The sequence below is a fragment of the Contarinia nasturtii genome, unplaced genomic scaffold (genome assembly GCF_009176525.2).
Source record: "Contarinia nasturtii isolate CC-2019 unplaced genomic scaffold, AAFC_CNas_1.1 Cnas_scaffold_695, whole genome shotgun sequence".
NCBI lineage: Eukaryota > Metazoa > Arthropoda > Insecta > Diptera > Cecidomyiidae > Contarinia > Contarinia nasturtii.
In genome coordinates, this window is record NW_022198046.1 from 11,844,264 (window position 1) to 11,865,397 (window position 21,134).

Here is a 21,134-nt window from a genome sequence, read left to right on the forward strand (position 1 = left end):
AAATTTACAGCACTTTATTGCACCACCGAACCCGATAAAGACGGCCAGAGAACACAATAAACTCATAAAAAAGTATCAACAAATTCAACGAAAAGGATGAAAACAATAAAGACGTCAAGAAGTCGAACGCAACAAAACAATACCATCACGGTAACGGTAACGGCATATACGACATCATTTCGAGCGTATGAAGTGAACTTCAATTTGAATGTGATGATATTAACCATCGTGACAAATCATTCGATGACCTGTATCGTACATATATTACGTATCAAATTCGTTGTAAGTTTGAAGTTACATAAAATGCCCATTCTCTGAACATACAAAGGAGGATTCTATAAAATCGCTTATATGCTGTATCGTTAATAATCGAGGTCTGAAATGTGCTTTTTTACATGAAATTACGGGAAAGGTTTTTACAACATACAACATTATTTTGTTCTCAAAAAATAACACCGGAAGCAGTTAATCTCCGGCTATTAGCAGAATTCGAAGTTGGTGGAGATTGTGTTACTTATGGCAACGAATTATTATTTTGAATGACAACGAAAGAGATGAATATTTCGAAGATAAGAATCGCAATTGGTTGCAAGCTCAATGCATTTTGTAAAGAATTTTGAATCAGATGATCAATTGAGAATTTTTACGATATTGTTCTGTTCACGGTTCACGCACGAATGAACGAGATTCGATTGAAAAGTATTGTCAATAAGATTCATCTAATACAAGTTACTTAAAATTGATTATTTATCAAATGTATGTATTGGAATGAAATGGTTTTGTCTTCACAGGATCTATTACTTACATGCCAATTAGTGTCAACAGTCACATCGAATTCAAGTTTCAATCAATTGGCTAACGTGAGATGTGTTTGAAATTGAATTTTGCCGTGAAGACACAGCAATATAATAAAATTTGCAGTCTCGCGCGTCTCAATCAATGCGGGGTGCACCTACATGTGTGCATGCATTCTAAACGATATCAATCTTGGGCGTCGACAGACATTCTATTACTCTCTCTTGCTTTAATGATAAATCTCAACCGATACGGATTTTACGGTGTCACTTTCTCCTCTCAGCTCTTATGTCATTCTGTCTCTGTCTCTATCTACTTTGGTTCAACTGAAAAATGCACTTGAATACGAAAACAGAATAAAGTGTCATTTGTTTTGTTTAAATGTCATTCATCGTTATCGTGTGCAGCGATGCTCTTTATTTTGTCTGACATAGAGTGATGAACCGGCGACAAGAAGCTGAATCAAGTGAGAGAGCAAGTGAAAACAGCACATTATTTTGCATTTGATTTTGAGATATATCGCGACGATGTTGTTCAACACCATGTGCGGTGACTATGTGTCTCTCTCGCTGTGTGTGTATATGGTTTGCATTTCAAATAAATTGGAATAGCGAGCTATTAATGCAACGAGCAATGATTTATGAACGCAATCATTTGAACAGAAATGAAATACAAGGTGCTGTTTTCGATTTTCACAAATCGTTTTGAATTCCGTTGACACACGGGCGTGAAAATTCAGTGCATGAATGTGAATGCGTCGCATTTTCTGTCATTTTTCGCTCTCTCTCTCTCTCTCTCTCTCTCTCTCTCTCTCTTCTTTTCTCTCACACGCATTCGCTCTCAATGAGACGAATTTCACGTCGTAGGTACGTCACTTTCATTTACCGTCCTTTCACACCGTTCAATTTAAGTGGAAACGATAGAAGCACGCAACAGACAACTTCAAATGTTCTTATTTTCGTATCTTTTTTTGCTGCAACAGTCATGATTCAAAAGTACTTTAGAAAATTGCAATTTCAAATGGCAACAAGTCTGTGCTCTTTCGAATTCAAAAGATTTGACATCTTCGATCCGTGAGGCGGCAACAAACAAATGAATATGGAAATTTATGTGAAGTTTTACATTTATATTGTGTATACGAGAGCAAAAAAGACCATATCAATCATTCTTTTCGGCGAAACTGCGTTCCTTTACAATTTGATGTGGACAAATCAAACTAATATCATTCAAATCTCTCTCACGTACACTAACACAGTTGTGAAGGCACAATTTCTCTTACTTTTACTGTTCCACGCACCGAGTATGTATGGGGAAAGTACGTCGATGTAATTTGAGTGTTCTTCGATACTTGATTTGATTTAAGAAAGTGGATACATAAAAATTTCAATTTCAATCAAAAATTGCTCTGATTTTGAAAGTCTTTGTTTTTTAATTGATCGATTTTCTCTAACGAACGAAGAGATTTCTTTTTATCAATAACATTCAGCTATCAAGATGAATTAGTTTAATATTTTCAGGCAATTTCTCATTCTGTTTCGCATAATCGATCAATGCAAGAAGTTTTATCATGAAAACCAATGCCGACAATTTGCCATTAAGAAGAAGAATAACAAGAAAAAAGAAGTTACTTTCAAAGTCTGATATAGACACTTAAGGAGCTTTTCGAAATTCATACGTACGCCGTGTATGCTGTTCGGTAAACACAATGGAGCACAGCATACTTGTTAAGTACTTGGCACTGTTTTTTGAGATAAAAGATTTGCTATCTGTTTGTTTTTTGAGAAATTGTAAACAAAAGCAGTTTTTTTTTCAATAGAATTCTAAGTGATTATGAGCAACGCAACAATTGTAGGCAATATTTTGTAGCACTTCCGACGCTAGATGATTTTCTACACTTCACTTGAGTGTATCGATAAATTCATCGTTTTAATGAAATGGATGAGAGTGGAAAGAATTTCCAAAGTGAAGTAAAATCATAAAAAATGACTTGTCCATGGCAAAAGCGATGATGATAAATTATTTATCGGAGATGGCTGCTCACTCATTGCTCTTTTTTTATAACGTCGACAATTTTGTGTATCTTATCAGGAACGTAATATTTACGTGAAAATGTAAGCATATCGATTTTTGTGCGGCGGTATACTTCTGGAATGATCAATGATTTCACTTCGGTCTTTGGTATACTCATTTTTTAAATTAAGTAATGCTCTAAATTAAACACAATAAAAATCAAAAAAATAAAAAGACTGAAGTGTGTCAAAAATGCATGTAAATATCTTTGCATAAATGCCTACACACCATGAAAACTGAAGTTAAACGACGTCGTTTCGATGTTGTTGACAAAAGTGACTCATTAGCTAAGGACATGATTGTCATTACATCAAATGGCACCGTTAACTTAGAACAAGCAGTGAGTGATGTAATCACAAAATCCACCTCAAATACGTCGATTTTTTTTCTACTCAGATTCTTCAGGTGAATCGTTCGAATGAAATTATAATCATTGCAAATATTTGCATAAAAACGTGAGAAAGTTTCGACAAAGCGTTAAAAAACCAGCAAATTTTGCTTGAACGATTTGGAATAATATTTCAATAAAAAAAAACTCCAAGTGTCAGCAGTATTCATCTTACCGCATTCATTTTGCTCGTAAATTTGGTTTCTAAGTGCCATTCCCGATTCGCAGTGCTATATCGTAGTTCAATCCCTGAATCACGTTCTACTGTCGCGCTTCCACTTCACTTGGCTACCAAGTTGAACATTTAAACTGATAAGAGCGTACAAACAACAACAAAGTATCATCCGATGAATTCATTTGAAGTGAAATTTGCATAAAACATGATTGCGCCATAAAAATAATAGCCAATAATTTAGGATGACAAAGACACATTTACTTCGTGCGCTCCTTTTTTCGTCGGTCGTTTTGCTTAAATCATATTGTTTGTCCCATCGTTTCTCTGTTATAATGTTCACAGTGTATGTGTGTATGTGCTGCTTAGCTACAAAGGTGACACTGTCAACGGATGTAACAACGTTTGAAATCGTTCGCCAATATTTGAATGGAAAAATAACATGAAATGTGATAAAAATGGTGAAAATCAAATCAGACCCAAATGTTAAATGATGGCCTAAGGTAAATACAAACTATTACATTTGTAACGAAAATCAAAAATTCAAAATATCCTCCGCAACCCTACTCTGTCAGAGCAATATTTTTCGGTGAGAAACAGTCTCTGATCAGAATTAGTATAATAATATTAATAATGATAAAGTCAATTCGTTCATAAAAATCCACAACATTGAGAGTGAGGTCATAACACAATGTGAAATTGAACCTTCGTAAATCATTGGGTGTGCGGATAAAAATATTCAAATAAAATAGTAGTTAACCATTCTGCCATTGCATATGATTATTACTGACATTTTTTTCTGAATTCGTTTTCAAACATACCTACTAATAAAAACAACAACCGTTTGAATGGTTCTTATGCTTTTGATGTGTGGATTGCACTCGATATCAACCACTCATATATATTCGCTTTTTATGAAAACTCTCAATAATCACATTGAATGAAATTAAAATTGAAAACACGGCTGATATAAATTCCCCGTAAATCTATAGAGTAAATATATACTCAAAAATATATTTGCAGTGCATATATGGTCGATGAAAACAAAACAAAAGTTGAGATCGATTTTTTTCTCTCGCTGAGAGCTCAAAAGCATTTCACTTCATTTCAATGAGTTTTTTTTTGTAATAGGTCGTCACAATTTTCACTCGGCAATTCTGTTTGAATGGTTTCACCTCTCAATCAATATCAGCGACAGATTTATAAAAAATCACTTAATTAATCAATCTCTTATGTTTTGTAATTTGCTTTTATGCAATTACAAACCTACGATCCAACGACCCTTAAGTATGAAGTACCGAAATGCTGGTGATGAAATTAAAAATATGCCACCTTATGGCTAGGGGGTAGACACGTGGAATAGGATTAGACTTTTAGTGTAAAAGTTCGAGAAATTAAAGTGGAATAGACAATTCAGTAGTTGGATTCACATGGATTCACTAATCCCATGTATGGAATAGCGAAAATGGGTTAGATTCAATGTTTTTGTAATCGATAGTACAGAATTTGATCAAAGCATTGAACTTGTGTTGAGATAGTAATTTGTTCTTTTTTGAGATATTTTTTTGTTTAAAAGTCGATTACAAATTTACAAAACAATAGATAGACTTTCTCAAAATTTTATTGATGAAAAAAATAATTTTAATGTCATACTCCAGTGTCGATAAATAAGTTTTCAACAAAGTGAATAGCGGCGAAATGTGACATCATATTTGACAATTAAATGACGGATTGGTGGAATAGTAGGATTACTGTTTATATATTGGAATCATGGTTTAATCGTTTGTGTCTCCCCCCTAGCCTTATGGTTGAAATACGAAAAATTAAAATTCCAAACTTTCTAACCACCGAAAAGAGTGAGGTAGAGTGAATGGTGGTTTTTACTTTTCCGCACACACCGAGTGTGTAAGATACAGGGGGAGGAAAAAATTTTAAGCCTAGGATATAAAGAGAAGTGTTTTCAAATCATTCTTGTGCTGTAATTGAAGTATGAACTGTCAACAGTATTCCCACAAAAAAATGAGTTCATATCTCTCTTCATTTGTTAAGTTCTACATTTGACATTTAGTCATTTTGATATTTTTTTAAAAACTGAAAAATTCCAAAATCATGTTGAGATTAGGTATCTCACAAAAGATTGTATAGCATCAAACAATTTCAATCACTCCTTGCGTGTAATTTATGGTCACCCCCCTCCATCGTATACCATAGTCAAAGAATAAGAAAAATCTTCATAGTTGTGCAGAGACTTGATGAATGTTGACTCTCACACTTTTGTGACAATAGTGAAAACAGTTCTAGATCTTATGGCCAAAATCCAATTGTCCTTTATGAAATATTCCAAATGCCCAATAGTACGTTAGCTGCGATCCTCAGCATCACAGCAGATAGTGTCTTCAATATATCACACGAAAAATGTTACTTAGAGAACGTTTGTTCGCGATCATTCGAAAAGCCTTTGATTTTTTTTGTTGACAGATGATCACATTTCTCTTTGTGATTGATTACTCAAGTTTCTGGAATGTAGCGAATAAATCAATAGTAGTTGGTAATGAAGCCCGGTTCTAGTACTACAAATCAAAGACCAAAGCGAAGAGAATGTATTATTATACAGTGGTGGCAAGGCATCAGTAGAAAGTCGCCTCCAAACAGATGATTTCCAACATATGACTTCCATTTCTGGGATACAAATGATATATTAATGATTGGCTTGTCACCAAAAAATACTATGGTCTTGGGTCTGTACCACGCTCAATAGATGTATGGATTGCGTTATGTAGTAGAAGTAAAATATTGTTTTCTTCTGGCGAGAAAATTTGTCTTCGCATGACAGCTCGCAAGTGAATATTTGGAGAAGCACTGTCACAACCTGAATCTTGATTCAAATTCACCATCTATTGCATTTGTTGGGGCCGGCCTCTAGCTAGTATTTCCACTTTTCAAATATGAAAAATGTCTCAATAGGAAAATGCGGTACTCGATTTTATAAAAAATTTCAAGGATTTCGAGGTGATGACCAATTGACTAACGTAGAAAACTCTCAATAAGAGATATCAACCTAATTTTTTATGGGAATACTGTTGACAGTTCATACTTCAATTACAGCACAAGAATGATTTGAAAATACTTCTCTTTATATCCTAGGCTTAAAAATTTTTCCTCCCCCTGTAAAGTATTGGAACGCGAATCAGTAGTTTTTATTTCTCGATATAGTAATGTATGTGCGTGGTACGAATAAATTTGTTAACAAAATAACTCGCCTTTCAGAATAGTAATTCAAAATCTGAGTTCACAGGATGATTAGGTGTTGTGAGGAATAGAAATCATTGAATTTTGAGCGAATTTGGTTGATGGGGTAAAGTTTCAAGCCTGAAGTGATGCACATGCGAAAAAATTCCATGGCATGGCTCCAGTACAAAAATTCACATTTTATGTGATTTTTGTATGAAAAGTGTTTCAAAAAAATTTATGTCAAAATTAACACTTTCACATGTCATATAAATGGGTTTTGCGAGTACTTCTGCTATTAAAATAAAGAATAGCTTAATAAAATACGCATATACCATCGTGTGAAAAAGTTCATCTCACTGCTGTAAGACTCTTTATTTCATTTTTATTCGAACAATGTAAATTGGATAATTTTTGTATTTAACATTTCGAAAGAGAAAATTTGAATTTTCTTTACAAAAACATAACCAATGTTATTATTCGTTTGGTAGTTCCTTCAATTGTCTCCGTCTTTCTTTTTCTGCTGCTTCCGCTGCCTCTGCCTCTCTTTCCTCTTTTTCTTCGATTTGTTTCATCGCTTGCATCGACTTGTAACTACAGATACATGGAGAACCACCTACCTTTGCAGCAAATTCACCAGTTTTTAAACCCATTTTGAGGCCATTACCTACCGTTTTTGCTACATTTTCTCCTACTGTAATGGTTCCAGCACCAAGTCCTAGAACAGTTTCCCCAAGGCCTTCAGAACACGCCATTGGACAACAAACAAAACACCCAAAACCAAGGAAAAACGCGTTTTCACATAATTGTCCTGCACTCGATAGCGTGTTTATTCCACTGGTTCCTATTTTGCGACCTGATTTACCAACTATTTTAAGAGTATCTTTGGAACCCTTTTTCATAGCCATGGCAACCTTTTTTGCCTTTCCTTTGATTCCTCCTAACACAAGAAGAAAATAAATAAAATAAGTACTTTTGTATGAAGTCTCCATAAATACTCACCGCCATTAGCATTTGCGCATGGAACTAGAAGCTATGAAATAAGACAAAAAATAATATTTTTTTATTTTAATTAAAATCCCACTATTTTATCGGCCAAAAATGAATATATACCTCCAAACTTATAATTGCAATGAAAAATAGACAAAGATACTTTCGATCCATCTTGTTTCCACTGTTTTTCATTATTGACTGATAATTTAGATCAAATGAATTCAGTATTTTATAGCAAACGACTTCAAACAGGTAAATTATTCCCCTATACAAATTCCATTTTTTTAAATATTATAATATATTGCTCGATGTATCATCAAGTTTTAAAATCGTTTCCTATTTGTTTGAAAACAACTTCGATTGTAAGTGACAACACTAACTCAAAAACTTCAATTTTGATGAAAATTACTCAAATTGTATCTCTTGAGATGACCTTCCTCTTTTGAGAAAAAAACATGGCCAAATTGCTCTGTCGATCTTATAAGCAGTAGTTTTAGTACAGTAGTTATTAGATTCAGATAGATTTAGATACAGATCATATGGATTTATTAATATGCATCAAGCATTAGTACCAAGTAACTGTAACAGTGTATTTTGTTTGTATAAAACAGAATTTATATTACGCAGCTGTTTTTATCATTTTTCGTCTTTAGCGTAAACTTTGAGTAAAAACTGGTGAATTTGCTGCAAAGGTAGGTGGTTCTCCATGTATCTGTAGTTACAAGTCGATGCAAGCGATGAAACAAATCGAAGAAAAAGAGGAAAGAGAGACAGAGGCAGCGGAAGCAGCAGAAGAAGAAAGACGGAGACAATTGAAGGAACTCTCAAGCCAATAAAGAACATTGGTTACGCCTTTCCAAAGAGAATTCCAATTTTTTCTTTCGAAATATTAAATACAAAAATTATCCAATTTATATTGTTCGAATGAAAATTATAAATGTACATTTTTCGAAGTTTTCAATTGGTTGAATACAAAAACTCAATCAAAATTCAAAAATAAATATAATTTTAAAAAAATAGTATGACGAGCATGATTTTCAATATTTAATAGGTATCAATTTTTTTTTGAATCGTACTATATGGAGAAACACTTTTAAGGAATTTCGTAAAACATACATGTGCATAATTTAATTATTTGTTTTTTTAAATGTGAGTTATTGCTGTTTCTGCCTTTGAGAAATAATTTATCGGCAAAATTGAGTGGAATGAATGAATATTGATACAAAAAATGTATTTTAAAATGTTAAATTAAAGAAATTCTGTTCGTGCACGTTTTGTAAAGAATTTCTTAACATCTTTAAAATTAATTCAAAGGCAACTAGAGCCCAATAACTAGACTAACTAATTTTAAATAACAACGAACATTAAGTACATGGTACACAATCTTTTTCGTCAATGTTAGCGTTTTGTGTATTGTCTCCAACTTCAACCGTAGTGCATAGTCTATTCTAATACAATAATTTATTCAAATGACATTGATATTTCCAGCACTTTCAATTACTGATTATATTTATCAAACAAAAAAACTTCCATCAAGGTGAAGAAAGAGTGACAAACCAAAAATTCGAAAACCAAAATGAAACTTGTAAAACTTGTATGGCTATTATTTTTCTCCAAAATATGTTCCCATTTGATTTTGGACGACAGTTATCGCTCGGTAAGTATTTTAATTTTGCAAACTCAAGCCGTTTTCAACGTTTTTTTTAAAGTTAAATTCGTCGATGTAGATAGAAATAAGAAAGATTGTTTTCGTTGAAAACCTTATTTGAAAGAATCTCCTTGAAGGTAATTTGCTATTGTTTTTGTGCTTTTTCCATTCATTTTTATTTTTCCGCACACACCTAGTGTGTAAGGTAAAGTATTGGAATCGGTCGAAAAATTAACACCCTCAAAAAACATGTTTTCTGGGTGTTTTAGGACCCAGGGAACACGAATCTAGCGTTTTTTCGACGTCCGAATGTATGTGCGTGGTACGCTGTACGCTGTACGCTGTACGCAAAAATTTGTTAACACGATAACTTTCAAACCAGAAAAGTAATTCAAAATCTGACTTCACAGGATGATTGGGGGTGCCGAGGAATAGAAACCATTAGATTTTGAGCGACTTTGGTTGATAGAGTAACGTGTCATGTCTGGTGTGATGCCCATGGCCATCCATGGGAAAAATTCAATTTTCCCCCCAAAAGTGATATTTAATGTATTCTTAAACATCCAAAAATATGTATTGGGGGGTTTTTGGGTACGAGAAAACCGAATATGACATTAGTTTTGCGATACAAATATATTTCGACACACCTTTCATACAAATATTTCAAAAAAATTGAATTTTTGTATGGAAGCCATGCCTGTATGATATCGTAATGACCTGAAACTTTGCGCAGGTTATTTTTATCACACAAAAATAATATTCCGAGAGTTTGAAGACATTTCAATACATATTAGGGGTACCTTCCGAACAAAATTTTGGATTTTTCACCCAAATAAAATTCCCATTTTAAGTAATTTTTATATAAAAAGTAAGTCAAAAATTATGTGTATCGCAAAACTAATGTCAGATTCAGTTTTTCGTGAGTTCAAATTCAAGTAAAAGATAAGTTATAAATGAATTTTGTGGATCACAGTGCGGAAAAGTTCATCTTACGTATGTAAGACATTTTATTTACTTCTGATATTGGATGTAATATCTGATCATCTTTATTCTCCTTTCTTTGTCCAGAAAAAATGAGAAATAAATAATGATGAATTGATGTTCATATAATGGGACATTTGAAAGCTTTCAATAAATAAATTATGAAAATGTGGAGGAAAAATTGTCAATTTACACAATGACGCGAAGAGTCATTTTCACCGTGTTACGTGGTCTCGTTTCTTTAACAAACACTTTACCATTTTTTCTTCTTTTTCTTTTTCTTTCATTGACACGATTTAGTTTTCTTCGCTTCATGTCATTTTAATGGCATAATAATGTCGAACTCTTTTTTCGTTGTTATTTTTCTTTTTGTCCCAGTTTCAATTTGATTATTTCGCATTTGTTTTGTTATAGAGATTCTGTGTCAGTTGAGAAAGCTGCATTAACTTTTAAAAATGCGAAAAGTTGTCGTGGCTCAAATTAACAATGTGCTAAATGAACAAAAGTCTAGTTTGAGCGAGTGAAAGAACGAGAGAGAAAACAATTCATTATTAAAATTTTGTTCATTTCATTTGAAGTTTTTTTTTCTTTTTTGGTAAATTGTCGGTGCCGTCACAGAGAAGAAGCTTCATTAATTTTCACTGTCGAAAAAGTCATTTGAAAAGTTTTTGGTGATAATTCATCCCGCGTCGGCTATTTCATATGAGCCCAAATATCATGTCATTACGAATAATCGAGTGTAAAACAGTTTCGATGCTTCCGAGCGCATCAACGAAAACGTTACGCTTCCGTAACGCGAAATGATGTTCAATATACCAAATGTGAAAATGTTTCGAAAATGGAAGAATTTCCATTTGACCAACTGCCATTGCCACTGAAATATATTGGACTTTGTAATGTATGTATGGGTTTGTGTGGGCAAAGTTTATTGCACGAATATAAAAAACGACAAACGTCATTCGAACACGGAATAGTTCTTTGACGTAAATGGCTTTCGAAACTATTTATCAATGCAAATAAATGTAAGTCAATTTATATCGTGATTTAGTTTGGATTTTTGTTCGGTGTCTCTTTCTTGCATGCATGCTCTTAAATGTGTGCCGCGCATCTTTGCGCACATTGGACAAATGTCTATCAATTTTTCTTCCAACAAACACACTCAAATGCATTAATTCCTTAACCAAAAACAACAACAGCCAAATGGTGCACACAAACTTTTCCTACAATGGAGAAGTTTTTGAGTGACTGGCGAAAAATGGCTTCGATACGATTGAAAGCATTTTTTCTCTCTCTCTCCAATTTGAGAAGTAAAACAGGAGTTTGAATTTCATTTACCCATAAATGACCAACTTAATTAATCACTTTTACATTTTATCTTCGACAAAGTGAAGCAATCAAGTAGTTACTTCATATTTTTCATTCATTATACACTTTGCACGGTTTTCTATCAATAATTTCAACAAAATGTACTACCGTATTTCTGTATGTGGTGGCAAATGTAATTTCAAAATAAAAAGTAACATTTTTTGGAATAGGTTTTTTCTTGTCTCCTTCGAACGAGGTAAAAATTTAAGAAGGAATTTCATTTAAAAGAGCACACATGAAATGAAATGACTGCAGCACTAAGTGCTCAACTAAAATGTTATTCAGTACGTTTAAAAGCAAATCCAGAACATTAAGATGATTTTTTGCTTCGGAAAATTTGCAGGTTTTTTGAGCATTGGAAATGCAAAGGTTTTTTAAAAAGTTTCATTTAAATAAAAGTGCACATTGAGTCGATTTATAGATAGAAGTTGCACATTCCATATGTGACATAAACTGGGGATTAAGCAAACGTCAACATTTTAATGTAAAGAAAATGATGGAGCACTTACCCTGATGGGCGAATTGAAAATGTAATAAAAGGTTTATGCAAATACACACACGCAAAAAGAAATGAAATAAAACATCCGCTTTTATTGTTTCCCTATCCCATATTTAAGCCATAATTTAATGCACATTCACAGTTAGTTACGTTACTGTGAAAATATGCACAAAATTCGTTATTTTTCATAAAGCATTTTTGTAATTTAAACATTCAAAAACATTCGGTGGAACACGGTAGTGCACGAAGCATTTTTGGAATGCATTAGTGTTGTACACAAAATACAATTTTACCGGGTCTCTAAACATGAATAAAATGCAGGTTGTTCCGTTTTTTTTTCTCCCTCGTCTGCATTGTTTCACGACATTGGCTTGTGTGTTTTTTTTTGCGATGAACTCAAAATTATTTTTGGGTGCAAAATGTCGACTGGAGTGTTCGTGGTGAAAGATTTACGCCAGAAAGAGAAAAAAAATACCAAACCAGCAAATTATTCACGTTCGATCGGCAAGTCGCACGAGACTCCGTCTGCAGTTCCAAATAAACAAACAACCAAGTGAGAAAGAAAAAAAAACGCTCCAATGATAAAAATTAATGCAGATATACTATCAATTTTGGGAGTATTTCACGTGAAACATGTACGCATATATCGAAAAGTTCATTTTTACAAAGCGCAAGCAAAGTCAAATCCAATCGCCAATGTTGTGTGGATAAAAGTAAAAACCAAAAACGAGTTGCCAATATAAAGTTTAACTGTCGCATTTTATTTATGGCAAACATAAATAACAGATAGAAATGCACTTGCTCATGTTCGATGTTTGGGCCCAAACTCATATACACCACTGCTATGACCGCACATTGTATTCGATATACTTGTACAAGTTTTTTTTTTTTGTTTTGTTTCTGTATTTGGTTTTGGTTTCGCTTTGCTGTTGATGTTGTGATTTATGCGAATTTCGGCTGTTCGGTAGCTACTCTGTATGTGTCTGTGTTGTTAATTTTATTACAATTGGAATTCCAAAGGCTTTATTGGCGCTGTGAATTCGCGTACTCACAATATATTTACATTCCATTCATATGACAGTGACGCTGACGACCCAATATCGTGCGCACACACACACCATATTCATTGCAACCATATATATTGTCATAATCAATGAAACCAGATATAGTTGTCATGATAAGAGTAATAATAATAAAATGTCAAACGCATCGTAAGCCCATCGACCATAACAAAGAACTCTTGATATATGACTTTTCAAAAAAAAAAAAAATTAATAAACTTGTAAACTGACATCAGTTCAAGGATTTTTTTTTTCGCAATTTGAATGTATCATTCGAAAAAATACCAATGAAGTGACTGTTACTGTTATTTCTTTTGGAGTTGCGGATTAATAAATTGAAGTGACAATGCGCTTCTGATACAGGTGGAAAAATAAACAGTTGTAAAAATGGAGACATTCAACTCGGCTGGTGGTGCAATCATATATGTTTTATTATTATGCTCAAAATGAAAAATAAATTTTTTCGATCATATCACATCAAACAAATTGAGAGGAATCATTTCGACCCCAAAGATTTTTTTCTTCTTCTGAAAAACTAGCACAATTCACGTTTGTCGTGCAGATCATCGTTTCTAAAGAATCTTGCTGAAAATATATATTTTTTTTATAAATTATATATAAATATAAAGAAATTCAAAAATCCTACCCATTCGGTGGACAATGTCGAGCAAATAATCTTTCAATTTTTTGGCTCGATCTGCAACGGGTAGAACCTCATCATTTTTCATGAGTTTGTTATGGTCTTTCGTGTTTTTCATACAAGCCTCCCATGTAGATGGTGAAAAATCGCGAAAAATGAAAAGAATAATTAATTTTTTTTTCTTCGATTTACAAATACTGCTCAATTTTCTGTATCACCTGGTGAAATCAGAATGAAAAAAATCGCATTCCATATCATCTAAATCACGATCTGGACTTTTTTCACTGTTTGAGTGTTCTATACCGAGTCTCTGAGAGTTTCATATAAACTTGCTATGTGATACCTATTAAATAGTACGCGAATACCAATCGTGATTGAATCAATAGGCGTCATTTGGCTATTGCAAGGCGAGTTTATATGAAACTCTCGGAGACTCGGTATAGAGTTACTGCAACAAAACATAGACCATAATTTCAGTTTATTCCCAAAATTTCGGTTCCATGCGTCAGCTTGTGAACGTCAGCTCCTTTATTACTTTTCCGCACACACCTAGTTTGTAAGGTGAAGTATTGGAATCGGCCGAAAAATTAACATTCTCAAAAACGTGTTTTCTGGGTGTTTCAGGAGCCAGGGAACACGAATCAGTCGTTTTTTCGATGTCCGTATGTATGTGCGTACCTTGTACGCTGTACGCAAAAGTAATTCAAAATCTGACTTAACAGGATGATAAGGGTTGCCAAGGAATAGAAACCATTGAATTTTTAGCGACTTTGGTTACTGATATGACATCGTCAATGAATTTCTTACATCGTCTAAACTCAAAATTATACACAAAGCTTCTAGCGATTTCAGTACATAATAATGTAGTATTACAAAAAATCCATATAAATCGAAACTTCAACTCGACCCTTCATCGCAAGAAAATTCGAAAAAAAAAAACCAATTGAATCCAGATGCCTGCATAGACGTAAATTATGAACTTTGCAATTGATTGCCAAAGTTTGATTTCGAACATTCTTCAAATATAATGGCAAACTCGAACACCCTTAAGACTCTTTAGTAAAGAGTCAACATTTTCAATGGAAACAAATGCAAATAAAAAAAACGCTCAACACCTAATAATTAAATTTAATAAGTAAAATTCTTCAATTTTATTTTTGTTTCATTCGTGACGCTTTGGATTCAATTCAGTTAGTACAACGACAGAGTTGCGTGTGTGGGTTTGTATTTGAGAAAAATATTTTCATTTGCTTTCTGGCAAGTGGAGGTTTTTTTCGCTCTATTTTATCGATTGCTCTAAATCAGCAAAAACATATTTGGGATAAAGTTTGGGGTCGATGAGTGTTATAATGCCAGTAATAGATGATGTTTGTAGGTTGCCAACTAAGGCGAATACTGATTTTTCATTCACTTGCTCTATTTCAATCGCATCCTCTCACTCTTGCAATCTATCCCTCTTCCTTTCTCTCTCTCTCTCTCTCTCTCTACCTCTGTCTCATGCACTCACACAACCCAAATAACATAACGTATCACAAATGAGTGCGAATATCATAGCAAATCGTGTAGCAAGCAAAAGTTGAGCAGATTCATATACGTTTTGTACCATTTCATTTTACTACTGTCTTTTCCTTCACATTCAGCTTATGACTTATTGCTTATTTTAAAAAAAATGTGGCACAGAAAGAGTTTTCGATATATTTTCTTGTACGTGATTTCAAACAGAGTGTTCTCTTTCTTCACATCAGTTGCGTATTATTTGAGAGAAAGTGTGATATACCCTTGAAGAAAAGATAGATCAGAGTTAGGCTATAAAACTTTTTAAATTATTCGCTTATTCTCAGTAGAGCTTGACTTTCTTGTCCTTTTGTCCATTTCATTTATCAAATCGACATGAGTGCTTTCGATTAATTTTCTTTGAAAAATCGCCAGCATCGAATTTTCGAGAAAAATCATTATCGATACAAACAGCAAAGAAAAAAAAAAAAACAGAAAAAAAACGACGAAAATATACAGAAAGCAACGGTCGTTTTGAAAATGTGTCATAAGTCAAAAATGATTTGTTTGACAGAAATAATGTTGTCGGTGATGAAGAAACGCCTTGAAATCACATTGATTCGTATTGTTCGTATGGTTGATGATGAAATTCAATCTGTAAGTGGTGATGCGAAACATGTTTCTCTGTAAATGATTTGAAGTAAACACAGCGTAAAGTGTAAATTTGAATTTAATGATTTAATTGGCTTTTCACTATTAACTACTACCTGTGTTATTTATCACAAACGCTTTAATTCACCTTGATTTTTCCTTCTCGGACCGAAAGAGTCTCACTTACTGTCGCTCAAATGCGATGCAATTAAAAATCGGGGAAGGTTTTTTTTTTCAGAAAAAGAAAGGAAAGTCGTTCTTGCGGTTTCATATATAATACAGAGATAATCCTTAAACATATAAATAAACTATTGTAAAAATAGCTACAAACAAATGCATTGAATCTAGTTGGTGTGTTGTGGCTGAGTTTTGTATTTGTTTTAATTGTAATTGTTCTGATACCGTTGTGTAATTGCGTATGCTTTGCTCCAGATATCGTGGTGTTCGGACTCTTTGCATTTCATCAATGCCTCGCAATGTTTCAGTTCGGTCATGGAATATGACATTATTCTGTCGATCATATGGTCCAAACATACCGAATGGCAAAACATGATTTTCATAATATTTACCAAATAATCGATCCATCTCACGGAATGTGTTATATATTTCATTTTTTCGCAATGTTTTTGCCTGATTATTTATCATTAAGTATCCGCGACTCGACCAATGTAAATAGCAAAACTCTTCGGGTTTTTCATTTCGTCCATACGGGCAAATCAATTTATAATTTGAATTCAAATTAATTGATTGTTTTGTGTCATTGGTCGCAACTGTCATTCCCACATAATCTTGAAGTGCTGCCATATCTACAAATGCCACGTCACCACGATTATCTTTTAAACAGTTGAGTGCACCTTCGTCACCGGCATATTCGTTTTTGCAATGGGCTGAATGTGGTGCCCATGTACATGAATTTTCCGAAAAATAATCGCTTACTTCGTTCGATGTATACGATTCGTCTTCATTTGTAATGCCGCGCGTATGTCGAATTGTTTCCAAAACTGATAAATAAGCGGCACCTTCAAAACTGGGAAAGCAAGCACGTTTTTTATACAAATCATTGAAATTGTAAATATCGGAATCATTCTTAACCACCGCCACCACTGTGTAACGATCGATTTTTTGCTTTGCAAATTCATACAAAATCGGATTCAAATTGTATTGACGTTCAGCACGTATTCGGTCGTTCTCACCAACAAATACAACATCAGATGCATTATGCTGAACAAATTCCATGCAACGATCCAAATTCACTTCTCTTATACACTGCAAGTTCGGTTCAATGCCATATACATCAGCCACTTCTTGTAACCACGAACATTTTGAGTGCTGAATCAACGATGTTGTACAATAAACAATTGCTCTCGGCGGATTGCACGATGGAAAACTATATGCCGACGTAAAACCGACCGCTTGTTCCAAATAATCTTCAATGGTTATTGTTGTGTCTAATTGTTTTATATTCGTGTGATACGTTTCTAAAATGTTGAGCAATGCATTCTCCCAACTTTCCTCATCGTTGTGATTGAGATGCTCGAGCAGCAGTTGTACGGCTGGGGCGTATTCACGTTTAGCGGCAACGGCAGGCCACGGTTGTGCAACCCAAACACACGGCGTTGGATTGCTCAGTGGCTGTAGATGACCATCGATGCATAAGTAACTGTACATTTTTGGATCGGATTCTGCAGGCAAACCTGACAACTGAATCAACATGCACAGAAAACGAGAAAAAAAAAAAATAGTATTATACATGTTCTTTTTTCATCATTGTGTAATTCCAAATTGTAAAATGCTATAAACTTACTCCGAAATGTGCACGAGCATCACCCAAACGAACCCAAGCAACTTGCCCATCTCCGCTGGATAAACAGTATAGTGGTCCCATTCTACCCCAATATTTATCATTTCTGTTACATGTACTTGGATTATAGCATGCTTCACACAACGATGGATAACGTTTTTCTGTGTATACAAAATTAAATTACATGTAAACTGAATTTAATTGGCTGAAAATGTTCGTTGTTATTTACTTAAAACGGCGTCTTCTACTGGATCTCGAACCCATGAACCTGGTTTACAACTTGGACCGAAAAATTGTGAAGTAGCTTTGATTTTTGATTCCAGCGGTGACAAATCTTCTTCGCATTCTCTTGCAACCATTGTCGATTCCAAATACTGAAAAAAACAATAAGGCAAAACAAATGAGTGTTTTTCTTTCTCATTCTGATTCAATCCAATGAAAATACATACATTTGCCAATACATCGGTCCAATATTGTTCCATATCCTGTCCGGGATGACAAAAACGACTGCCACGTAAATCGTGCACCGTATTTATGTTGGCATCGTTTGCAACGACCGCCACTACTTCAAACTGAAATGGATCTAAGCAGATTTTTTGATTGTAATAAATGTGGTTGAGTTGTGTTTTTGACTAGATTCAAGTGCTGAACATTTACCGTCATTAAAGCGCATTTCAGATGTAACCAATACATCGAGGCCAGCCCATTTAGCGGCTATCAAATCTTCGGGCGAAAATACACCAAAATGTGCAGTACCTTTACTAATGCGACGCATACAATCCGTCCGATCTGCCCCAATGATGCATTCAATGTTTGATTTTGCCTTTAAAATCGGACAATTTTTGGTTGCCTTTTTATATGAACCGCGACCTTCCACAAAACATACACGTACTGATGCACGCACACAAATCACATAACGAAAATGAACGAGATAAAGAGAAAGAGAAAGAGAAATGCAATTTAATTTGTTAAATATATACTATCACGAAATGGAATCGTCGTTCTGTTAATAAATCTAATTAAGATTGCAAATTAAATTCAGCATAAAGAGGTCATTTCATTTGTGGCATGATACAAACCGACTGGTACTCTCAACATCACCATTTAATTAGCAAATTATGATTGTTTCTCTTAGTAAACATTCAACGGAATGTTGCCTACCATCAGAAGAGATACCATAGGTTGTGGTACAGTGTGACGTTTTCGCGTAGTCAGTTGGAATGTTTTCGTTTATGCTTTGCACTTATTTAAAAATACATCGAACAAAAAATTGCAATTGTCGGTGGAGAAAAAAACCCACAACAAACTTTCTTCGAAACGAGACAAAAATGACGTTAAATGACGTAACATATAAACTTGAATCGTTATAATCAAATCATATTTATAACTGCAAACATGTTATAGACTATAGCTTATAGTTGACCAGTTTTATTGGTTATAGATATTTTTGCGACTTTGAACCTAACTTTGAAATTTCACAATCGATTTAGTCGATGAATGTAAAAATAAAATTATCTCGAATAAATTATAATTATTTACATGGTTATTTATGTAAACAAAAGACAGAGAGCGAACAAAAAAAATTGTTCGGTGATATTTATGGAACAGGTTCCAAGAAATGAAGAAATAACACTTTGATTCTTTGCTTTGAATGATGGATCTCGTTAGTTTCGATGATGGCAAACATATTTTATATTCATTCTCTTTCGCTTTTAGAGGTTGCCAATATCAGTGCCAATCACAAAATAGATGTATGACGTAAAATACAGCCGAAGATGAATCATACAATTTTTTGCTTTCGTTTCGTTTGAAAATGATTTAGCACATTTTTTCACGGTGGACTGCACTAGCGCTTGATTCGGTCACGCAAACGTAACCGACGCCGAAGAGAAGGGGAATCAAAAGAGAACGAACGTTGACAGTGTCATGTATTACAATTTGAGAGAGGAAAAAAAATATGAGAGACTCTCAACTAGACTATGTGATCTACGGCATACATGCATATGACATTAATAACAACAAAGAGTGCTTAAACTTTAATATTTTAAGCATTTGCCCATGGCACTGACGTTATTGTAGCGGAGAAACCGATTAAACCCACATGACTGACTTGAATGATAGCGTCGTTGTGGTCGCCGTCGTCGTCGTGATCGCAGCGTATTCGAATGAGAGTGAGTGAAAAAAAAACCGGCGGGTTTTACCTGTTACGTTCACAGAAAATTCTATAAGGTCGTTTTTGGTTGATATCGCTAATATGCGTCGAATAAACGCAAGCATTTTATTATTTTAATCGATAGACTAAAATCAGAATTTATTGTGAATCGTACTTACATTTGCCATTATCCTTTTCGCCATTGGCATTAAAGCCTTTACCACCCAAAGCTGGTACAAACACACACGTACAGCACAGCAGTGCTATCGATAAAATAATCCAAACGGTTTCGGTCATTATGAACTTTAAATTTGCTAGTGTAGTTTTTATTCCAAATGTTATCCAACTATCCACTTTTCAGTTGTGTTTTATCTTTTTCTTTCTCGATCTCTCTCGATTTTCAACGAAGGCTAATTCTTCATGTTCAGTCGTGTCTTGCAGAACTTATAATGACATTTTTCAGTCTCGTTGCAAAATAGACAATACACTCATTGAAAACTTGTTTTTATTTCGCAACAAAATCGTTACACATTTTATTCACTTCTCACTCTCTTTTTTTTGCATTAAATCAAAAATGGTGTTAATCCAAAGATATACAATGCGTTGCACGAATATAAAATAAACAACCATTAATGATCATAAACACGTTGAACTTGGCCTTGTTACCGATAGAAAAAATAAAACGTAACTGTGAACAACACTCAAAATTCTTTTCCATCAAAATTCAATATCACTTTTGATTTCAAAAAAATCACACAAAGAAAATCCGTTGCCGAATCGAATTGAAAACGAGATTTTAAATGAGTTGTTTGTTTTTCATTTTGTATTCGGTGAAATAAAGCGTTGTATCGTGTAATACCTGACAATCAACATGAAATTTCGATTGGCCAGCAAGAGATCTAAATAAAAAACTAGTTTTCACGCGAAACGCCGAATTGCGACTAACCGCGATACTTGATCATCATATGCATGATATGTTTTGAGGTAGAGTGGTTAGCTAGGACATACTTTTATCGCTTCCACTTCCATTCATAAGCATTAAATTGTTATAACCGTCGACAACAACGCATACACTTAAGTCATTTGTTATTGTGTGAGTTTTAGCGAGAGAGAGAAAAAAAACACCACACACATTAAAGTGCTGCAACAAAGCAATTTGCAATATATAAAAACATACATTTATAAATAATGAAAAA

The 21,134-nt window shown here is 33.9% G+C and overlaps 2 protein-coding genes across 2 annotated transcripts; both read right to left on the reverse strand.

The window, feature by feature from the left end:
* Positions 1-6,985: 6,985 nt before the first annotated feature.
* Positions 6,986-7,865, reverse strand: LOC116341136. Its single transcript, XM_031768041.1, has 3 exons — positions 7,767-7,865; positions 7,656-7,686; positions 6,986-7,593 (listed from the first exon to the last, which is right to left on the reverse strand). Exons 1-3 carry the CDS (start codon positions 7,836-7,838, stop codon positions 7,130-7,132), a joined length of 567 nt encoding a protein of 188 aa, XP_031623901.1. The 5' UTR covers positions 7,839-7,865; the 3' UTR covers positions 6,986-7,129.
* Positions 7,866-16,053: 8,188 nt separating this feature from the next.
* On the reverse strand, positions 16,054-20,864 carry LOC116340790 (transferrin). The gene is made up of 6 exons (XM_031767449.1): positions 20,118-20,864; positions 18,444-18,677; positions 18,236-18,369; positions 18,016-18,160; positions 17,790-17,947; positions 16,054-17,686 (listed from the first exon to the last, which is right to left on the reverse strand). Exons 1-6 carry the CDS (start codon positions 20,233-20,235, stop codon positions 16,277-16,279), a joined length of 2,199 nt encoding a protein of 732 aa, XP_031623309.1. The 5' UTR covers positions 20,236-20,864; the 3' UTR covers positions 16,054-16,276.
* Between the last annotated feature and the right edge of the window lie 270 nt (positions 20,865-21,134).

Coding starts and splice junctions, on each gene's coding strand:
- LOC116341136 (XM_031768041.1), bottom strand. CDS start 7,838: ATGAAAAACAGTGGAAACAAGATGGATCGAAAGTATCTTTGTCTATTT. Junction 7,687..7,766: donor TTGCAATTATAAGTTTGGAG/GTATATATTCAT, acceptor CTTATTTCATAG/CTTCTAGTTCCATGCGCAAA. Junction 7,594..7,655: donor ATGCGCAAATGCTAATGGCG/GTGAGTATTTAT, acceptor TTCTTGTGTTAG/GAGGAATCAAAGGAAAGGCA.
- LOC116340790 (XM_031767449.1), bottom strand. CDS start 20,235: ATGACCGAAACCGTTTGGATTATTTTATCGATAGCACTGCTGTGCTGT. Junction 18,161..18,235: donor GGACCGATGTATTGGCAAAT/GTATGTATTTTC, acceptor TGTTTTTTTCAG/TATTTGGAATCGACAATGGT. Junction 17,948..18,015: donor AGTAGAAGACGCCGTTTTAA/GTAAATAACAAC, acceptor TTGTATACACAG/AAAAACGTTATCCATCGTTG.